The sequence below is a fragment of the Solanum stenotomum genome, chromosome 10, assembly GCF_019186545.1.
Source record: "Solanum stenotomum isolate F172 chromosome 10, ASM1918654v1, whole genome shotgun sequence".
Lineage (NCBI taxonomy): Eukaryota > Viridiplantae > Streptophyta > Magnoliopsida > Solanales > Solanaceae > Solanum > Solanum stenotomum.
Genome location: NC_064291.1, coordinates 57,495,187 through 57,511,128, shown reverse-complemented (window position 1 = coordinate 57,511,128; position 15,942 = coordinate 57,495,187). Strand labels below are relative to the sequence as shown.

Below are 15,942 nucleotides of genomic sequence, written 5' to 3'. Positions count from 1 at the left end.
GGGATGGTAATTTTTTTTTATATTTTTTTTGGGATAGGTGGGTAGGCGGAACTGGTAGGGGTGGAGAGAAGTGATGAAAAAAACTTTGTATATGTATATATGTTAGATAATTGTATATTATACATATGTATTTGTATATATGGCAAGCGAGATTGGGAGAGGGAGGAGAGAGGCGAGCGAGAGAGAGCAGAGAGTGGGAGAGAGGTGAATTGTATATGTATATAGGTTAGATAATTGTATATTATACATATGCATTTGTATATATGGCAAGCAAGATTGGGAGAGGGAGGAGAGAGGTGAGCGAGAGAGGGCAAAGAGTGGGAGAGAGGTGAATTATATATGTATATAGGTTAGATAATTGTATATTATACATATGTATTTGTATATTCTGGCAAATTATACATATACAAACGTGGCTAATTATACAAACTCGAAGTTAGCCCACGTAATTAATGTATAATGTTAGTCGTGAGTGATAATTATAGCAAACTATAGGCATGATGAGTAATTAAGTAATATAAGTTTGCTTAATCGCGTAATTTTTTCCATTAATTATATATAAAATTCTTAAGAAATTCTCGAGGCAGTAAAGGTTCCACAAATTGAAATCAGGAAGAAACTATTAATTAATCTATTTTCTTTACTTATTATATTGGCTCTAAAGATAAGAGGATAAGGAAACAAAGGAAGAAGCTTTAACGAGATAGAAAATTATATTACTCCGTTTTGTTCATTACTTAACAAATGCAACAGTATCTTGTACCAAATCCTTTCTCTCTTTTCAAACTTTTCTATTTGGCTGTTGACAGAGTAATCAGGATACAAACCACAAGTATTTAATTGACTCCTCCGCCAGATATTATGATTTATGAATCCTCGAAAAGCCTATCCATTAAGTCCTCATCTATGGATATACTTGACAGTTTCTTCCTATTTGGGTATTTTTTTTCCTGCCAAGTGGAACGGAGACATGTTATGATGTATACGGGAAGCTCGTTAAAAAAAAAAATACAATAGGAAGAAATGTAACAAACATTGAATGTTGTTTTTAACCATCCTTCCTTTAGCAGTGTATCAATTTTGTAATAGAACCATGCATCTCAATCTTAATACTAAAATGCAACTTATTATAGGCTAAACCAAGTAAAGTAATGTATTCAACCTTTAGAATTGTGCATTCATAATTAGATCTTGTTTGTCGTAAAAAATTAGAAAATATATTTACAGTAATTTGGAATACAAAGCTAAGGGGGAAGTAACTAATATTCTAGTGGAGGGAGGGACCAGTACCAGTACCTAGATATTATTTTTAATTACTATAATAATAATAATTTAATTAACACGAGACTGATAGGAATGTCAAGTGGTAGCGGTAGGAGGGAGTTGGTTTAGTTTTTTAGATACTAGGAGACAGAACCGGACGGGCCCATTGCAAGGCCCAAGTTGAAGTCCAGCCGTGAATCAACAAAGAGAGGGCCCATAATACTGTCGATGAGCATTTCCCTATAATACAGTGTCCACAGTTGCCTTCTGCTAAGGGATAGCCACCCGCTATTCTCTTGACACGTGTCACTGAAACCTGCTACAAATAAGGCAGTCACCTCCTCATTCTCACTCACTCACTCACTCACTCATACAGCTCAACAAGTGGTAACTTTTACTCATCTCCTCCAATTATTTCTGATTTCATGCATGTTTCCCTACATTCTATTATGAATCGTGTTGTGGTGTATAAACGTTGTTTCATATCTCATCTCATCTATTCTGATTTTGATTCTCTTGCCTACTGTAATCGGTGATAAGTGTGAATGCTTCCTTTCTTCTCAGAAATCAATTTCTGTTTTGTTTTTGTTCATCTGTAGCTTATTCTCTGGTAGATTCCCCTTTTTGTAGACCACACATCACATGGCAAGCATCACAGCTTCACACCACTTTGTGTCAAGAAGCCAAACTTCACTAGACACCAAATCAACCTTGTCACAGATAGGACTCAGGAACCATACTCTGACTCACAATGGTTTAAGGGCTGTTAACAAGCTTGATGGGCTCCAATCAACAACTAATACTAAGGTAACACCCAAGATGGCATCCAGAACTGAGACCAAGAGACCTGGATGCTCAGCTACCATTGTTTGTGGAAAGGGAATGAACTTGATCTTTGTGGGTACTGAGGTTGGTCCTTGGAGCAAAACTGGTGGACTAGGTGATGTTCTTGGTGGACTACCACCAGCCCTTGCAGTAAGTCTTTCTTTCATTTGGTTACCTACTCATTCATTACTTATTTTGTTTAGTTAGTTTCTACTGCATCAGTCTTTTTATCATTTAGGCCCGCGGACATCGGGTAATGACAATATCCCCCCGTTATGACCAATACAAAGATGCTTGGGATACTGGCGTTGCGGTTGAGGTACATCTTCCTATATTGATACGGTACAATATTGTTCTCTTACATTTCCTGATTCAAGAATGTGATCATCTGCAGGTCAAAGTTGGAGACAGCATTGAAATTGTTCGTTTCTTTCACTGCTATAAACGTGGGGTTGATCGTGTTTTTGTTGACCACCCAATGTTCTTGGAGAAAGTAAGCATATTATGATTATGAATCCGTCCTGAGGGATACGCAGAACAGGTCATTTTGAATATCTTTTAACTCTACTGGTGCTTTTACTCTTTTAAGGTTTGGGGCAAAACTGGTTCAAAAATCTATGGCCCCAAAGCTGGACTAGATTATCTGGACAATGAACTTAGGTTCAGCTTGTTGTGTCAAGTAAGTTAGTTACTCTTGATTTTTATGTGGCATTTTACTCTTTTGTCTTTAATCGTTTTTTTAACCTTGTTTTCTCAGGCAGCCCTAGAGGCACCTAAAGTTTTGAATTTGAACAGTAGCAACTACTTCTCAGGACCATATGGTAATTAACACATCCTAGTTTCAGAAAACTCCTTACTATATCATTGTAGGTAATCATCTTTATTTTGCCTATTCCTGCAGGAGAGGATGTTCTCTTCATTGCCAATGATTGGCACACAGCTCTCATTCCTTGCTACTTGAAGTCAATGTACCAGTCCAGAGGAATCTACTTGAATGCCAAGGTAAAATTTCTTTGTATTCACTCGATTGCACGTTACCCTGCAAATCAGTAAGGTTGTATTAATATATGATAAACTTCACATTGCCTCCAGGTTGCTTTCTGCATCCATAACATTGCCTACCAAGGCCGATTTTCTTTCTCTGACTTCCCTCTTCTCAATCTTCCTGATGAATTCAGGGGTTCTTTTGATTTCATTGATGGGTATGTATTTAATGCTTGAAATCAGACCTCCAACTTTTGAAGCTCTTTTGATGCTAGTAAATTGAGTTTTTAAAATTTTGCAGATATGAGAAGCCTGTTAAGGGTAGGAAAATCAACTGGATGAAGGCTGGGATATTAGAATCACATAGGGTGGTTACAGTGAGCCCATACTATGCCCAAGAACTTGTCTCTGCTGTTGACAAGGGAGTTGAATTGGACAGTGTCCTTCGTAAGACTTGCATAACTGGGATTGTGAATGGCATGGATACACAAGAGTGGAACCCAGCGACTGACAAATACACAGATGTCAAATACGATATAACCACTGTAAGATAAGATTTTTCCGACTCCAGTATATACTAAATTATTTTGTATGTTTATGAAATTAAAGAGTTCTTGCTAACCAAAATCTCTATACAGGTCATGGACGCAAAACCTTTACTAAAGGAGGCTCTTCAAGCAGCAGTTGGCTTGCCTGTTGACAAGAAGATCCCTTTGATTGGCTTCATCGGCAGACTTGAGGAGCAGAAAGGTTCAGATATTCTTGTTGCTGCAATTCACAAGTTCATCGGATTGGATGTTCAAATTGTAGTCCTTGTAAGTACCAAATGGACTCATGGTATCTCTCTTGTTGAGTTTACTTGTGCTGAAACTGAAATTGACCTGCTACTCATCCTATGCATCAGGGAACTGGCAAAAAGGAGTTTGAGCAGGAGATTGAACAGCTCGAAGTGTTGTACCCTAACAAAGCTAAAGGAGTGGCAAAATTCAATGTTCCTTTGGCTCACATGATCACTGCTGGTGCTGATTTTATGTTGGTTCCAAGCAGATTTGAACCTTGTGGTCTCATTCAGTTACATGCTATGCGATATGGAACAGTAAGAACCAGAAGAGCTTGTACCTTTTTACTGAGTTTTTAAAAAAAGAATCATAAGACCTTGTTTTCCATCTAAAGTTTAATAACCAACTAAATGTTACTGCAGCAAGCTTTTCATTTCTGAAAATTGGTTATCTGATTTTAACGTAATCACATGTGAGTCAGGTACCAATCTGTGCATCGACTGGTGGACTTGTTGACACTGTGAAAGAAGGCTATACTGGATTCCATATGGGAGCCTTCAATGTTGAAGTATGTGATTTTACATCAATTGTGTACTTGTACATGGTCCATTCTCGTCTTGATATACCCCTTGTTGCATAAACATTAACTTATTGCTTCTTGAATTTGGTTAGTGCGATGTTGTTGACCCAGCTGATGTGCTTAAGATAGTAACAACAGTTGCTAGAGCTCTTGCAGTCTATGGCACCCTCGCGTTTGCTGAGATGATAAAAAATTGCATGTCAGAGGAGCTCTCCTGGAAGGTAAGTGTGAATTTGATAATTTGCGTAGGTACTTCAGTTTGTTGTTCTCGTCAGCACTGATGGATGCCAACTGGTGTTCTTGCAGGAACCTGCCAAGAAATGGGAGACATTGCTATTGGGCTTAGGAGCTTCTGGCAGTGAACCCGGTGTTGAAGGGGAAGAAATCGCTCCACTTGCCAAGGAAAATGTAGCCACTCCTTAAATGAGCTTTGGTTATCCTTGTTTCAACAATAAGATCATTAAGCAAACGTATTTACTAGCGAACTATGTAGAACCCTATTATGGGGTCTCAATCATCTACAAAATGATTGGTTTTTGCTGGGGAGCAGCAGCATATAAGGCTGTAAAATCCTGGTTAATGTTTTTGTAGGTAAGGGCTATTTAAGGTGGTGTGGATCAAAGTCAATAGAAAATAGTTATTACTAACGTTTGCAACTAAATACTTAGTAATGTAGCATAAATAATACTAGTAGCTAATATATATGCGTGAATTTGTTGTACCTTTTCTTGCATAATTATTTGCAGTACATATATAATGAAAATTACCCAAGGAATCAATGTTTCTTGCTCCGTCCTCCTTTGATGATTTTTTACGCAATACAGAGCTAGTGTGTTATGTTATAAATTTTGTTTAAAAGAAGTAATCAATTTCAAATTAGTTGTTTGGTCATATGAAAGAAGCTGCCAGGCTAACTTTGAGGAGATGGCTATTGAATTTCAAAATGATTATGTGAAAACAATGCAACATCTATGTCAATCAACACTTAAATTATTGCATTTAGAAAGATATTTTTGAGCCCATGACACATTCATTCATAAAGTAAGGTAGTATGTATGATTGAATGGACTACAGCTCAATCAAAGCATCTCCTTTACATAACGGCACAGTCTCTTTGTCTACTACTCTATTGGTAGTAGTAGTAGTAATTTTACAATCCAAATTGAATAGTAATAAGATGCTCTCTATTTACTAAAGTAGTAGTAAGTATTATTCTTTCGTTACTCTAAAGCAACAAATACTATTAAACTTAAAATGCTACTTTTAGGACTAAGTTTTCCCAGTAGCATTTTTTTTTATTTAATAAAGAGAAGATAAAAGCAGGCAGCCGCTCCGTTACTTATAACACCACCACTCGGCACTCAGCTTACTTTTTTCTTGCTAGGCTGCTGGTTGCTTTTACTCTTTTCTTTCACCTTTAGCTCCTTCCTTCCTTACTTGTCATTTGATGATGGAACCCAATCCCATCTCCTCTTCTCTTCTCCTCTTTCTGCTGTTTTTTACTCCAACTATGGTGGCTCCTCTAGGTATCAACTACGGGCAAATTGCCAACAATCTTCCCTTACCGGAAAACGTGGTACCATTAGTCAAATCCATCGGAGCTACCAGAATCAAGCTCTATGATGCTGACCCACATGTCCTCAAAGCCTTTGCTAACACCGGCGTTGAGTTCATCGTCAGTCTTGGCAATGAGTACCTTTCCAAGATGAAAGATCCTTCTAAAGCTCAATCATGGGTTAAAAATAATGTCCAAGCTTACTTACCTGCTACTAAAATCACCTGCATCGCTGTCGGTAATGAAGTTCTCACCTTTAACGATACCATCCTCACCGACAACCTCCTCCCTGCAATGCAAAGTGTCCACACTGCTCTTGTTAATCTCAAATTGGACAAACAAGTCACTGTCACCACCGCACATTCTCTTGCTATTCTACAAACTTCCTATCCGCCATCTGCTGGAGCTTTCCGTCGGGATCTTGTCAACTGTGTTACCCAGATCGTGGACTTCCATTGCAAAACTGGCTCACCTTTTCTGATTAATGCTTATCCTTACTTTGCTTACAAGGGAAATCCGAAGCAGGTCTCCCTTGATTTCGTGCTATTTCAGCCCAACTCTGGTATCGTTGATCCAGAGTCCAATCTCCATTACGACAACATGCTTTTCGCTCAGATCGATGCTGTTCACTCTGCTTTAGCTTCCATCGGGTACAAAAACGTCTGCGTACAGATCTCGGAGACGGGATGGCCGTCAAAGGGAGACGCCGACGAGGCCGGAGCTACACCGGAGAATGCTAGGAAATACAACTGTAATCTGATGAAGCTTATTGGTCAGAAGAAGGGTACACCCATGAGGCCTAACTCGGATTTGAATATATACGTATTTGCCTTGTTCAATGAGAACCTCAAGCCTGGTCCTGGTTCGGAGCGAAACTACGGCCTGTTCAAGCCGGACGGATCTCAGGCTTACCCCTTAGGAGTCCCGGCAATCAACGCAGTGAGTACGAATAGCAGTAACTCCGGTGGGTCTGGATCTACACCATCAGCGTCAGTGCCGCCAGCAAGCTCCTCCTCCGGTTATCTAGCCATTACTTCTGATTCGGTGAGCATTTTAGCTTCTTCTTTTTCTCTCTTTTTATGATTCGGTGAGCATTTTAGCTTCTTCTTTTTCTCTCTTTTTATGATTCGGTGAGCATTTTAGCTTCTTCTTTTTCTCTCTTTTTATTTCCAAGTTCTATAATTACTAAAGGACTTAGATGTATGAAGTTATGTCTGCTTTCATTTGATACTAATATTCTTGTGCAATTCTCAGGGGACAAGTCTTTCTCCCTGCAAAACCTTGCTTCTCTACTTTGTGAGCTTTGGACTATGGAAGAAACTTGACGACTACTACCACTTGTAATAGACAAGACTCACTAATGTTTGTATTCTTTGATTATTTTTGACGACTTTGCTTTATGGTATTATTATTAGATTAAAAAGACGATACAACAGCTTACCCATTATTCCAATCCTATCTATCCGCTCTCATTCACTGGTTTGTTCTAACTTTATGGTTCACTTTCATTCAATTATGTCCATTGTTTTCATCTACAAGAAAATGTCGTAATAAAAACTTCTTCATCAAACTGCTATATGTAATTAGATAAAAAGGTTTGGTCCTTGAGTACAACTTCTTCGCTAAAAAAATGATAAGAACACTACTCTACAAGAGTATAATGCCTCTTACGAATAACTCGGATACCCAAGACTTACAAAATTTCTCTAAAAAAAAAAAAAAAAAGTCTTTCAAGAAACACAAGAGCCTCATCCAATTTCTGTTTTCCTCTTGGTGCCTCTTACTGATAGAGCACCTACTTCTAATTTGCCTAGGATAAGATGAGCCCCAACCACGTTAGCTGACTCATGAACTAGCCCCTGCCAGACAGCCAAGAATTCAGACTTTATCAAGAGGGGATAAGAGCAACCAGTCGAGCATCTTCAAGAGCTTCTATGGCACTGAAAGGACCCTCCCACAACTCCATTTTGTTGAGCTTTAACTCTTCGATAGAACAACACATAGGCAGCTGATGTTTTGATATCCGATTCAGCGACAGGTGAAACATGGGAATCATCAAAATGATACCATCTGTCGTCATCAATCAACTGCCAATTAAAAGAACCCATCAGTATACAATGAACCTACATTCAACCAAGACCATCGGAGCCCCTTGGCAGAGATTGAGCTCAATATTCTCACTATATATATTAACAGCTCCTGATTTATTGCTATCTCAAGAAGAATATATTCTAGGTAGCAATTACGATATTCAACAAAAGAACAAGACAAAATAAAAAGTACCTTGCAGTAAGCTGTGTAATGTCCACCACCTAGTCCACCATAATGGTTGCTTATTGCATATAGCTCATACACATGGGAGCTCTCAGATAAATCCGTACTTTTCACATACTTGCTTAAATCCAGATTATGTATGGGAAAATTCACAAACGTATCAAGCTTGTTCTTCAGCCATCGGCTATAAGAGAACCGCTTTAAGTGGAAAACAAGTATGTCCGGTAATCTCCATAAATCTAACTTCTTGGAGGCTTGTCTATGCTCCTTGCAGCGAGGACAGTACCTGAATTAAAATCATAAACATACACTTAAATCCACATCAAGTGGACGACACTTAAAGAAAACATCTCATAACATACCACATATCATCTGGTCCTAAAGGTTCCTCCTTTAGGAAGGCCTCCAAACACGAAAATAAGGATATAGCTTCTTGCTTGGTTTTCTTCACTGTAAGTCCACTTTTGTGAACCTCTGGAAGGTCTTTGAGGTAGCTTGCATCATATAGCTCATATTCCTTCTCAGTCCAATCCAATATAACCTTTTGCATTCTAACTGGTTCTATCACTGTATCTTTTGTAACGGGCCTGCAGTTAGTACCCCGTTCATCAGTTAAACAAAGGTGAAATGTCAGCTCCATGCTGGAATTCCCCACTGGATCTATGCACTCCGTTGATTGACCTTCACGACCAAATTGGATAGTACAGCTGTTCATTGGTACTTCAATTGTTTCCGAGGGAGAACCATTTTCGGCACCATCCTTAAGACCAGGTGCTGATGAGATAAATGCTTTCCTTCTTAATGGAGCAAGTACCTTATGGACAGCAAAATCAATATCAGCTCCGTTATGTGGGTCTTCCAAGAAAGTAACAAGTGGTGTCAAGAACAACTTCCTCTCACTGGCCTTCGAACTGTCTATGATACACCTGGAGAAAATGCATGAAGGTCAACGGCAGGTGAAGAATAAGCTATAACAAGTATAGTGAAGACACCAGTCCTGAATTACTTTTCTTGATGAGTGATAAGTAGTATTGTTACTGGTAAAAAAGTCAACTAAGAAATTCAGAATTAACCTCATTCTTTGTCAGTTATTAACCTCAATAACGAATTTATACTATTGAATGTAAACACACACGCACCAAATTGAGAGTAATCACAAATTCACGAGTCCACACTCACTCAAGTTGCTAAAAGCAATACCCGGAGAAGACTAGTAAATTATCAAATGCATGAAAAATCAATCATGACGAATGGGACAGCTGGTGGGCAAAAAATAACAGAATTTTTAATTTTAAGAGTTTATAAATTAGCACAAGATTCAAGAATTTTAAAAAAAATTAAGTACCAATATAATCCAAGGATTTAAACTTACTTTTCCAGGTACCTGTGACTAATCTCCAGTCTTGTCAGTTGTGCCACCCTTTTCGGGAGCCTGTACGCAACAATATGTTCATCATCCTTAACTGAATTCAAAATCTCTGTAGGGTTCTCAAAGAATCGAAATACCCGATGTTCATAGACCTGTTCAGGAGACTTATTATGAAACAAACAGTAGCACAGTTCGAACAAACCAACACAAAATATTTACATGTGTGCAGATATACGATTCTGGTACAAACATTTGCAGAGGCATGCACATGTCCGGTACCCATACATAATGTGAACAAATAGCAAAAAAACCATTACCTCTGCAAGTAGCAGGTATTCATCAATCCTTAAGCAGCATGCAATTTCTAAAGCCTGTGCAAGATCTTTAATATAACCATGTTTCAAGACGGTAACAGTATATGGCATTGGAAGGCCACTGCCATCACTATAAAACACTGTTACTGTCATTGTCTTTGTGACTGTTGAAGGAAGTGGTAGAGACAAATACATGAAGGGATCAAATGTTATTGAGATTTTGTTGCAGTCAGGGCAAACCAGCGTAGACTTATATTGGCCCTGAAATAAATAGCTTCAGTATGAGTGAACTTGATGGCCATATGCACTAACAAGAAAACAAACATCAATTTCAGATACTTTATATGCCAACAGAGTTCTATCCAAACATTACTGAAAGTGAAATAGCCTTTGTCACCAGAAAGAAGAAAAAAAAGTGATTATCAGTCTCCAGTAAGTGGCACTGTCGAACTCAAGCTGGCAGAGGGAAGAGAAAAAGAAAAAAATAATAACAATTCCCAGGACTAAAAATATAAAACCACTTGCATAAAGGTCAATCAAGACAGTCCCAGTCAATATAGAAAGAAAATGACAAAAAGCTAAGAACCTGGCAAATATCAACTATAACGGAGTCATTTCTGGCTCTGTGGTATCTCCAAAGCTCGTTAGCAACTTCTTCATCTGGACGACCGTCTGAGTCCTTTGTCTCAAAATACGGCTTTTGCTTGACGCGATTTAAATCTTCATGTAATCCATCCAAGAGGAAGGCGAGTAGTTCCTAGAAAAAGAAGCATATCACTTATTGAAAATCTAGCAGCATTTTAAGAGAAATGTGTTTCGGAACATAGAGGCAAAGGAAACATCTGAACTTAAGGCCTGCTGCCTATAGTGGGAAAAACTACCAGCAATATTCTAGCAACGAAAAACAACAGGCTCTACTAGTAGTGGCTAATACATGGTACATTTATCATCAGATGATACAGAAGCATTCCTAAAGACGAAATTTAGCATTGAGCAAACCCTGTGGCAAATATGACAATCTCAGCCAAGACGAGCCAAACCAACCTGAGAGTCATGCTGGTTATATCCGCTAAACTGGGGAGCAAATCGACCAAGTTTTCCCTTGAATGCACGAGGTGCCACGGGTGTTCGGCCAGAGGACCACAGTTTCCTCAACAGTTCACCAAATGCAAGTGCAAGCTCACCCTGTAAAACTACAACAGATATTAGAAACTTAAATATGGACCCCTTCCATACGAAAAGTTCACAACATAGACAAAAGAAGCAACATTACATGCATCCCCAAAGGATTCTGTCTGTTAATCTCATCAGTGTAATCTTGCAAGAAGTATTCGACGAGCGGAGGTGTATGAACCAGACACTGAAGGGCACTATTCATGAAGCATGTGTTGCCCAGATTGGATAATCCTGCCAACCCTCCCCTTTCGCCTTTACTTGCAGGCCTCAGACTATCATATCCATCCTCCATGTCACCATAACTGGAGTTCAAAGAACTCCCTTGATATGCATTGGAGCTATATCCAGTAGAGAAACCATTGGACAATGTTGGACCACCAGCAATTGTGACAGATGATCTCAGAGGTTCAACTGGAACCAATGCCAAGTCGTTTCCGGTTGAATCAAAGCCAAAACCAGAAGGCAGTGACCCTTCAGGTTGCACCTCCAGGAGAATCTGGCAGGAGATCATTCCATCAGTAAAGATTTACTAGAAAGCATGTATTCACTTATTCTGAGATTATTTTTTCTTGTTCCACAAACCAAGCATTGTATTACTTGTGCCAGATTTTATGCTCAGATTATTTTAGGTAATGTGGTAAACCAAACGGCCCCTCTTACTAATGCATATCACTATCAGCTGGTATTTCTCATTTTCCATAGGACACTAGTAATGTAGAGAGGACATATTGTATGAGAAACTCACATCTTGATCCATCTGCAAGTTGGAGTCCTCCAGTGTTTGGTTTGAAGCAACTAACTTTGTATGCTTCTTTTTATCAAAATAATCCCAGATGTGTGCCTGTACAATCCAAGAAATGATAAGAAGGGTAAAGATTTTGTCTCATTTTAAGAAAACTTTGCTTGATGACATGAAATAGAACTAGATAATGTCCTAATTTTAAAAAGAAACAAACCTTCTCTGGAGCAATTTCTTTGAGTTTACACACTATGGTATAGAGTTCATGTAAAGATGCCTGAAACATATCGCACCATTTTAAAGTTGCTAAATAACTGGAAAAAAAAACATATTTAAACAACAGAACAAAACACCAAAAAAGCGATCAAATGATACAGCTGATACAGCTAGTACGGTCACATTGATCTACCGCCACATAGCTAACGGTTCCACCCATTTATTAAGTTATAGAGGGTGCAGAAGTACATAAGAAGACCACCATGATTCAAATAGCAAGTTCATGTATTGCTCCAATAGAATATCAGACATCATTCTCTATGCCCCACCCCACCATCCCTAAAAAAACATGTTTTCGAATTGATAATGACAAGATGACTGAGATTGTTACAGCAAAAACAATCATCAGATAGTGCGTTTACTAATGTCATTCTTAAACAGCCAATAGATGGCCAAATGAATGGAGAAGCAGGTGTACACTATTTATAATTCGAGATAAGAAGTGAAAGATGATGCAACAAGAGTGCACCTTGAGTCCCTGACAATAAGTGATCTTTTATTCTGAAGGGGTAAAAAATGACTCTGTATCTTCTTATATAAATTTGTGAGACCAAATAGAGAGGCAAGGCCATAAATACCTTTTTACTTAACCGTAAAGCCTTGTGGCTTGTATCTCTAGTATCAAATAAATTGAGACATAACGGGAACACCTCCACGCTAAGTTGCTTGGCATCTCCCACAGATATCATTTTCCGAGGTAATGCTGGTCCTCCTTTATACCTAAAGGCAGTGCGATTACCGCAAAAAAAAAAAAAAAATTAGAAATGGAAAGCATGTGAAAAACCCTTGTACTTCATTCACAATTTTAGCAGATCACTAGCATGTATGCTAGTACCTGGGAAAAGAATAGCATGTGAATCCCAGGGAAGAGTAAATGTTTTGTACAATCAGCTCTAAAAAGGTTTTTTGAGACCCTAACTAACATAGACACAGTTAATTGTCATAAGGGGAGCTACTGCTCCAATCCAGCTCTCCTTCCACTGAAAATGAAAAAAATACTCCCTCCAATTTAGTTTAAGAGTCTTAGTTTGACTAGGCATGGAATTTAAGAAAAGGGGACTTTTTAATCATGTGGTGTATAATGACCAAAATAGCCTATGAATCTTATGGTAAAAAAACAAGTCATGTAGAATGTTGGAATTGAAGACCAAATATAGAAAGAGACATTCATTTTGAAATTGGACAAAAAAAGAAAAGTAAGATATTTCAATTGAAACAAAGGGGGCATTAAGTAACAGCATAGTACTTCTAATCATGACAGTCGACCATAACCATCCACAGACAACTCTTTCTGAACAGTGAAGTTCACAAAAGAAAACCATAGGGAATTTTGCATAGCTGTTGTTCGACAAAAAGTGCCTTAAAAAATTGAGTATCTTCTATTCATGAAAAAACAATGGGAGTATTTCCTAGACACCATAAACGGTGTTGCCAAGTTAAGCTCCACTGCACTGTCTGATAAAGGAAGATGAATGAGAAATAAGCAAGAAAAACTTACCACTCAGAGAGCTTCTCCCATACTTCTTGTGGGACCAACACATAATCACGCCCTTCTTCCAAAGTTCTGAGAAGCTGTGGATCATCATCTCCACTGTCAGCTTCTCTAATTATTATATCGCTATTATCAATTGGTCCAGGTCTATTAGCTGAATTTGGCAAAAGAGAAGGCAGAGATTCGGTAGCATGCTCGTTAAATGGATAAGCACCAAGAGGCTTCCTAATGTACCTCTGCCAATCCATGAACCACCTAAACATACAGACAAAACTAAATGAGTATGAATTTTCATGTTTATTCCCTTTATGACATGTTCTAATTTTTTTCTTTTAGCAATTGGCAAAACGCTTAACTTCCTAAACACCATAAGGTCAGACCAAAAAAAAAGAAGAAATAATCCAACAGTTACGATGTCAGCAGAGTAGTCACCAAATCAATTTCTTATCTGGAACTGGTTGAAGTGTCCATCGGTAACCATATTATGGAGCACCAATCTTTAAGGTAAAATGAAATTGCAAAATGGCCATCCCAACAGAAGGGAGGATCTGAATAGCTGAAGCGTCATATGACTTCGATAAGAAGAAACCACCTAGCATTATTTGCCTCTAGTACGATTATAGTCCTGGTCTCTACAAATATTAAGGTAATGTTTCACAGATCCAATGAATCATAGTCAATTTAGTGCTTCAGCTCTCAAATTTTCTCTACCAGTACAGCACATTCAGGTGCACATTGATGATTTTACTTGGTACATAATTATTATTTTTGAGAAAGAACTTGGTACATAATTATCAACTCTGTATGCTTATGCTTAGTGCTTAATCATGTTGTAGATTCTGCCAAGAGGAAGAACAAAGAGAGTCATTTCTCAAGTAGCTTCCTTTTCTTTCATATAATATAGGTGAGAAAACAGCACTTACAATATGCTGCTGGGAAACTTGAGCCATTTTTAATGTTTCAAAACTAAAACTCATGGACTAGAATGAGTCATATCATAACCCAATTACTTCCGAAACAGTTCATATCAGGTTAAGCTTTTTAAATTAATATTCTAATACCTTGTTATTATTAATGAAATATTTTACCTGATAAAAAGAAATACCTTGTTGTGATAGTTATTGAAAACTAGCACATTAACTCATTTACTACAAACATAACATGGTGGCAGAAGCCCTAATTATTTAGCTGATAGATGTGAGTGAGCAGCAAAAGAAATATGTCCCAAGGCATTGGTCTAATGGTAAGAGAACAGCGCCTATGGGAATTTGTAGGTAATCAAAATTAAAACAAGAGAGAAAGAAACACAAAGTGGAGCGGGGAGTGCAATACTTGTTGGAATAGAACATCAAAATAAAAAGCATAGTAGGATAAGGACCTGTTAGAAATAACATAATAGAGATTCCCTTGTTTCAAATTGGACTCAGCTTTGCTGATAAGCTCTTGAATGATCCTTGCCTCTTCTTCAGGGGTGCACGGCAATTCAATAGATCCGTTTTCCATCATGTAGGTCGAATCCGGAATCGTCATGATCCACGCAATACTAGTAATGATAATAAACAATAAGAAGAGAGATTCCAGTAAAAAATTGAATTTACAAAAGAAACGAAACAGGGGTATGAGAAAAGGAATAAACGAACCCTAGTAGATCCGAAAGCGATAGAGAAAAGGGGAAGTTATGAACCCTAGATTACAGGAGAAACCCAAATTCCCCGATTCGAGTTTTGATCTGCACAAATACACGAAGCGTCTCTCTCTCTTTTGAGTTTTGAGTTTTCAATTTTCATCCACCAACCTTTTATATATGATATGCCCAATCACGAGACCCTCTACTTTCTGGTTGAATATAAAATAACTTCAATAAATTTAAACAAGTAGACATATGTGTCCTACATGACATAATACACGTATGACATAAAATTATCATATAGGGTACCATGTAGGACGAATGTGTCTATTTGTTCAATTTTATACAAGTTTAAGTGTCTACTTGTGCATATCCAAAGTTAAAGATCATAATTGTCAGTTGACACCAAATTAAGGGTTATATTTATGTAATATGTCAATATTTTTTATTTATGTTTTTGAGTTTTGTATTCTCTCTTTCTTTTTCTTTTTTTGGTTAAATTTATTGTAGGTATTATATTAGAAAGAAAAAGGGTCTAAAAGGTATTCTAAATTACAAATCCCATAGTTTACAAATGTGGTAATTAGGGTTGTTCATGGTTATGATTAAATAATTATATCGAATCGTAATTCAAATTAAATTGATTAAAAAATCAATATTTGATTTGATTTGGTTTGGTTTTAAATTTT

The 15,942-nt window shown here is 37.7% G+C and overlaps 3 protein-coding genes across 4 annotated transcripts; 2 read left to right on the top strand and 1 right to left on the bottom strand.

Annotated features, from left to right (window-relative positions):
• Positions 1–1,654: 1,654 nt before the first annotated feature.
• On the top strand, positions 1,655–5,152 carry LOC125841269 (granule-bound starch synthase 1, chloroplastic/amyloplastic). The gene is made up of 13 exons (XM_049520362.1): positions 1,655–2,238; positions 2,327–2,407; positions 2,483–2,581; positions 2,678–2,767; positions 2,846–2,909; positions 2,990–3,090; positions 3,181–3,290; positions 3,374–3,617; positions 3,711–3,887; positions 3,977–4,168; positions 4,333–4,419; positions 4,524–4,652; positions 4,738–5,152. The coding sequence occupies exons 1-13, from the start codon at positions 1,906–1,908 to the stop codon at positions 4,852–4,854; spliced, it is 1,824 nt and encodes a 607-aa protein (XP_049376319.1). The 5' UTR covers positions 1,655–1,905; the 3' UTR covers positions 4,855–5,152.
• Positions 5,153–5,537: 385 nt separating this feature from the next.
• LOC125842068 (glucan endo-1,3-beta-glucosidase 11) lies at positions 5,538–7,430 on the top strand. Its single transcript, XM_049521266.1, has 2 exons — positions 5,538–7,030; positions 7,241–7,430. Exons 1-2 carry the CDS (start codon positions 5,879–5,881, stop codon positions 7,328–7,330), a joined length of 1,242 nt encoding a protein of 413 aa, XP_049377223.1. The 5' UTR covers positions 5,538–5,878; the 3' UTR covers positions 7,331–7,430.
• Positions 7,431–7,542: 112 nt separating this feature from the next.
• LOC125842646 (ubiquitin carboxyl-terminal hydrolase 9-like) lies at positions 7,543–15,424 on the bottom strand. Of its 2 annotated transcripts, none has more exons than XM_049521970.1 (14): positions 15,267–15,424; positions 15,005–15,169; positions 13,633–13,881; positions 12,713–12,854; positions 12,076–12,135; positions 11,865–11,960; positions 11,217–11,615; positions 10,988–11,128; positions 10,530–10,700; positions 9,947–10,204; positions 9,645–9,781; positions 8,623–9,186; positions 8,270–8,546; positions 7,543–8,073 (listed from the first exon to the last, which is right to left on the bottom strand). In XM_049521970.1, exons 2-14 carry the CDS (start codon positions 15,154–15,156, stop codon positions 7,909–7,911), a joined length of 2,811 nt encoding a protein of 936 aa, XP_049377927.1. In that variant the 5' UTR covers positions 15,157–15,169; positions 15,267–15,424; the 3' UTR covers positions 7,543–7,908. The 2 variants fall into 2 exon arrangements, with proteins under 2 accessions (XP_049377927.1, XP_049377926.1); XM_049521969.1 differs by having other exon boundaries at positions 7,544–8,073; positions 9,633–9,781.
• Between the last annotated feature and the right edge of the window lie 518 nt (positions 15,425–15,942).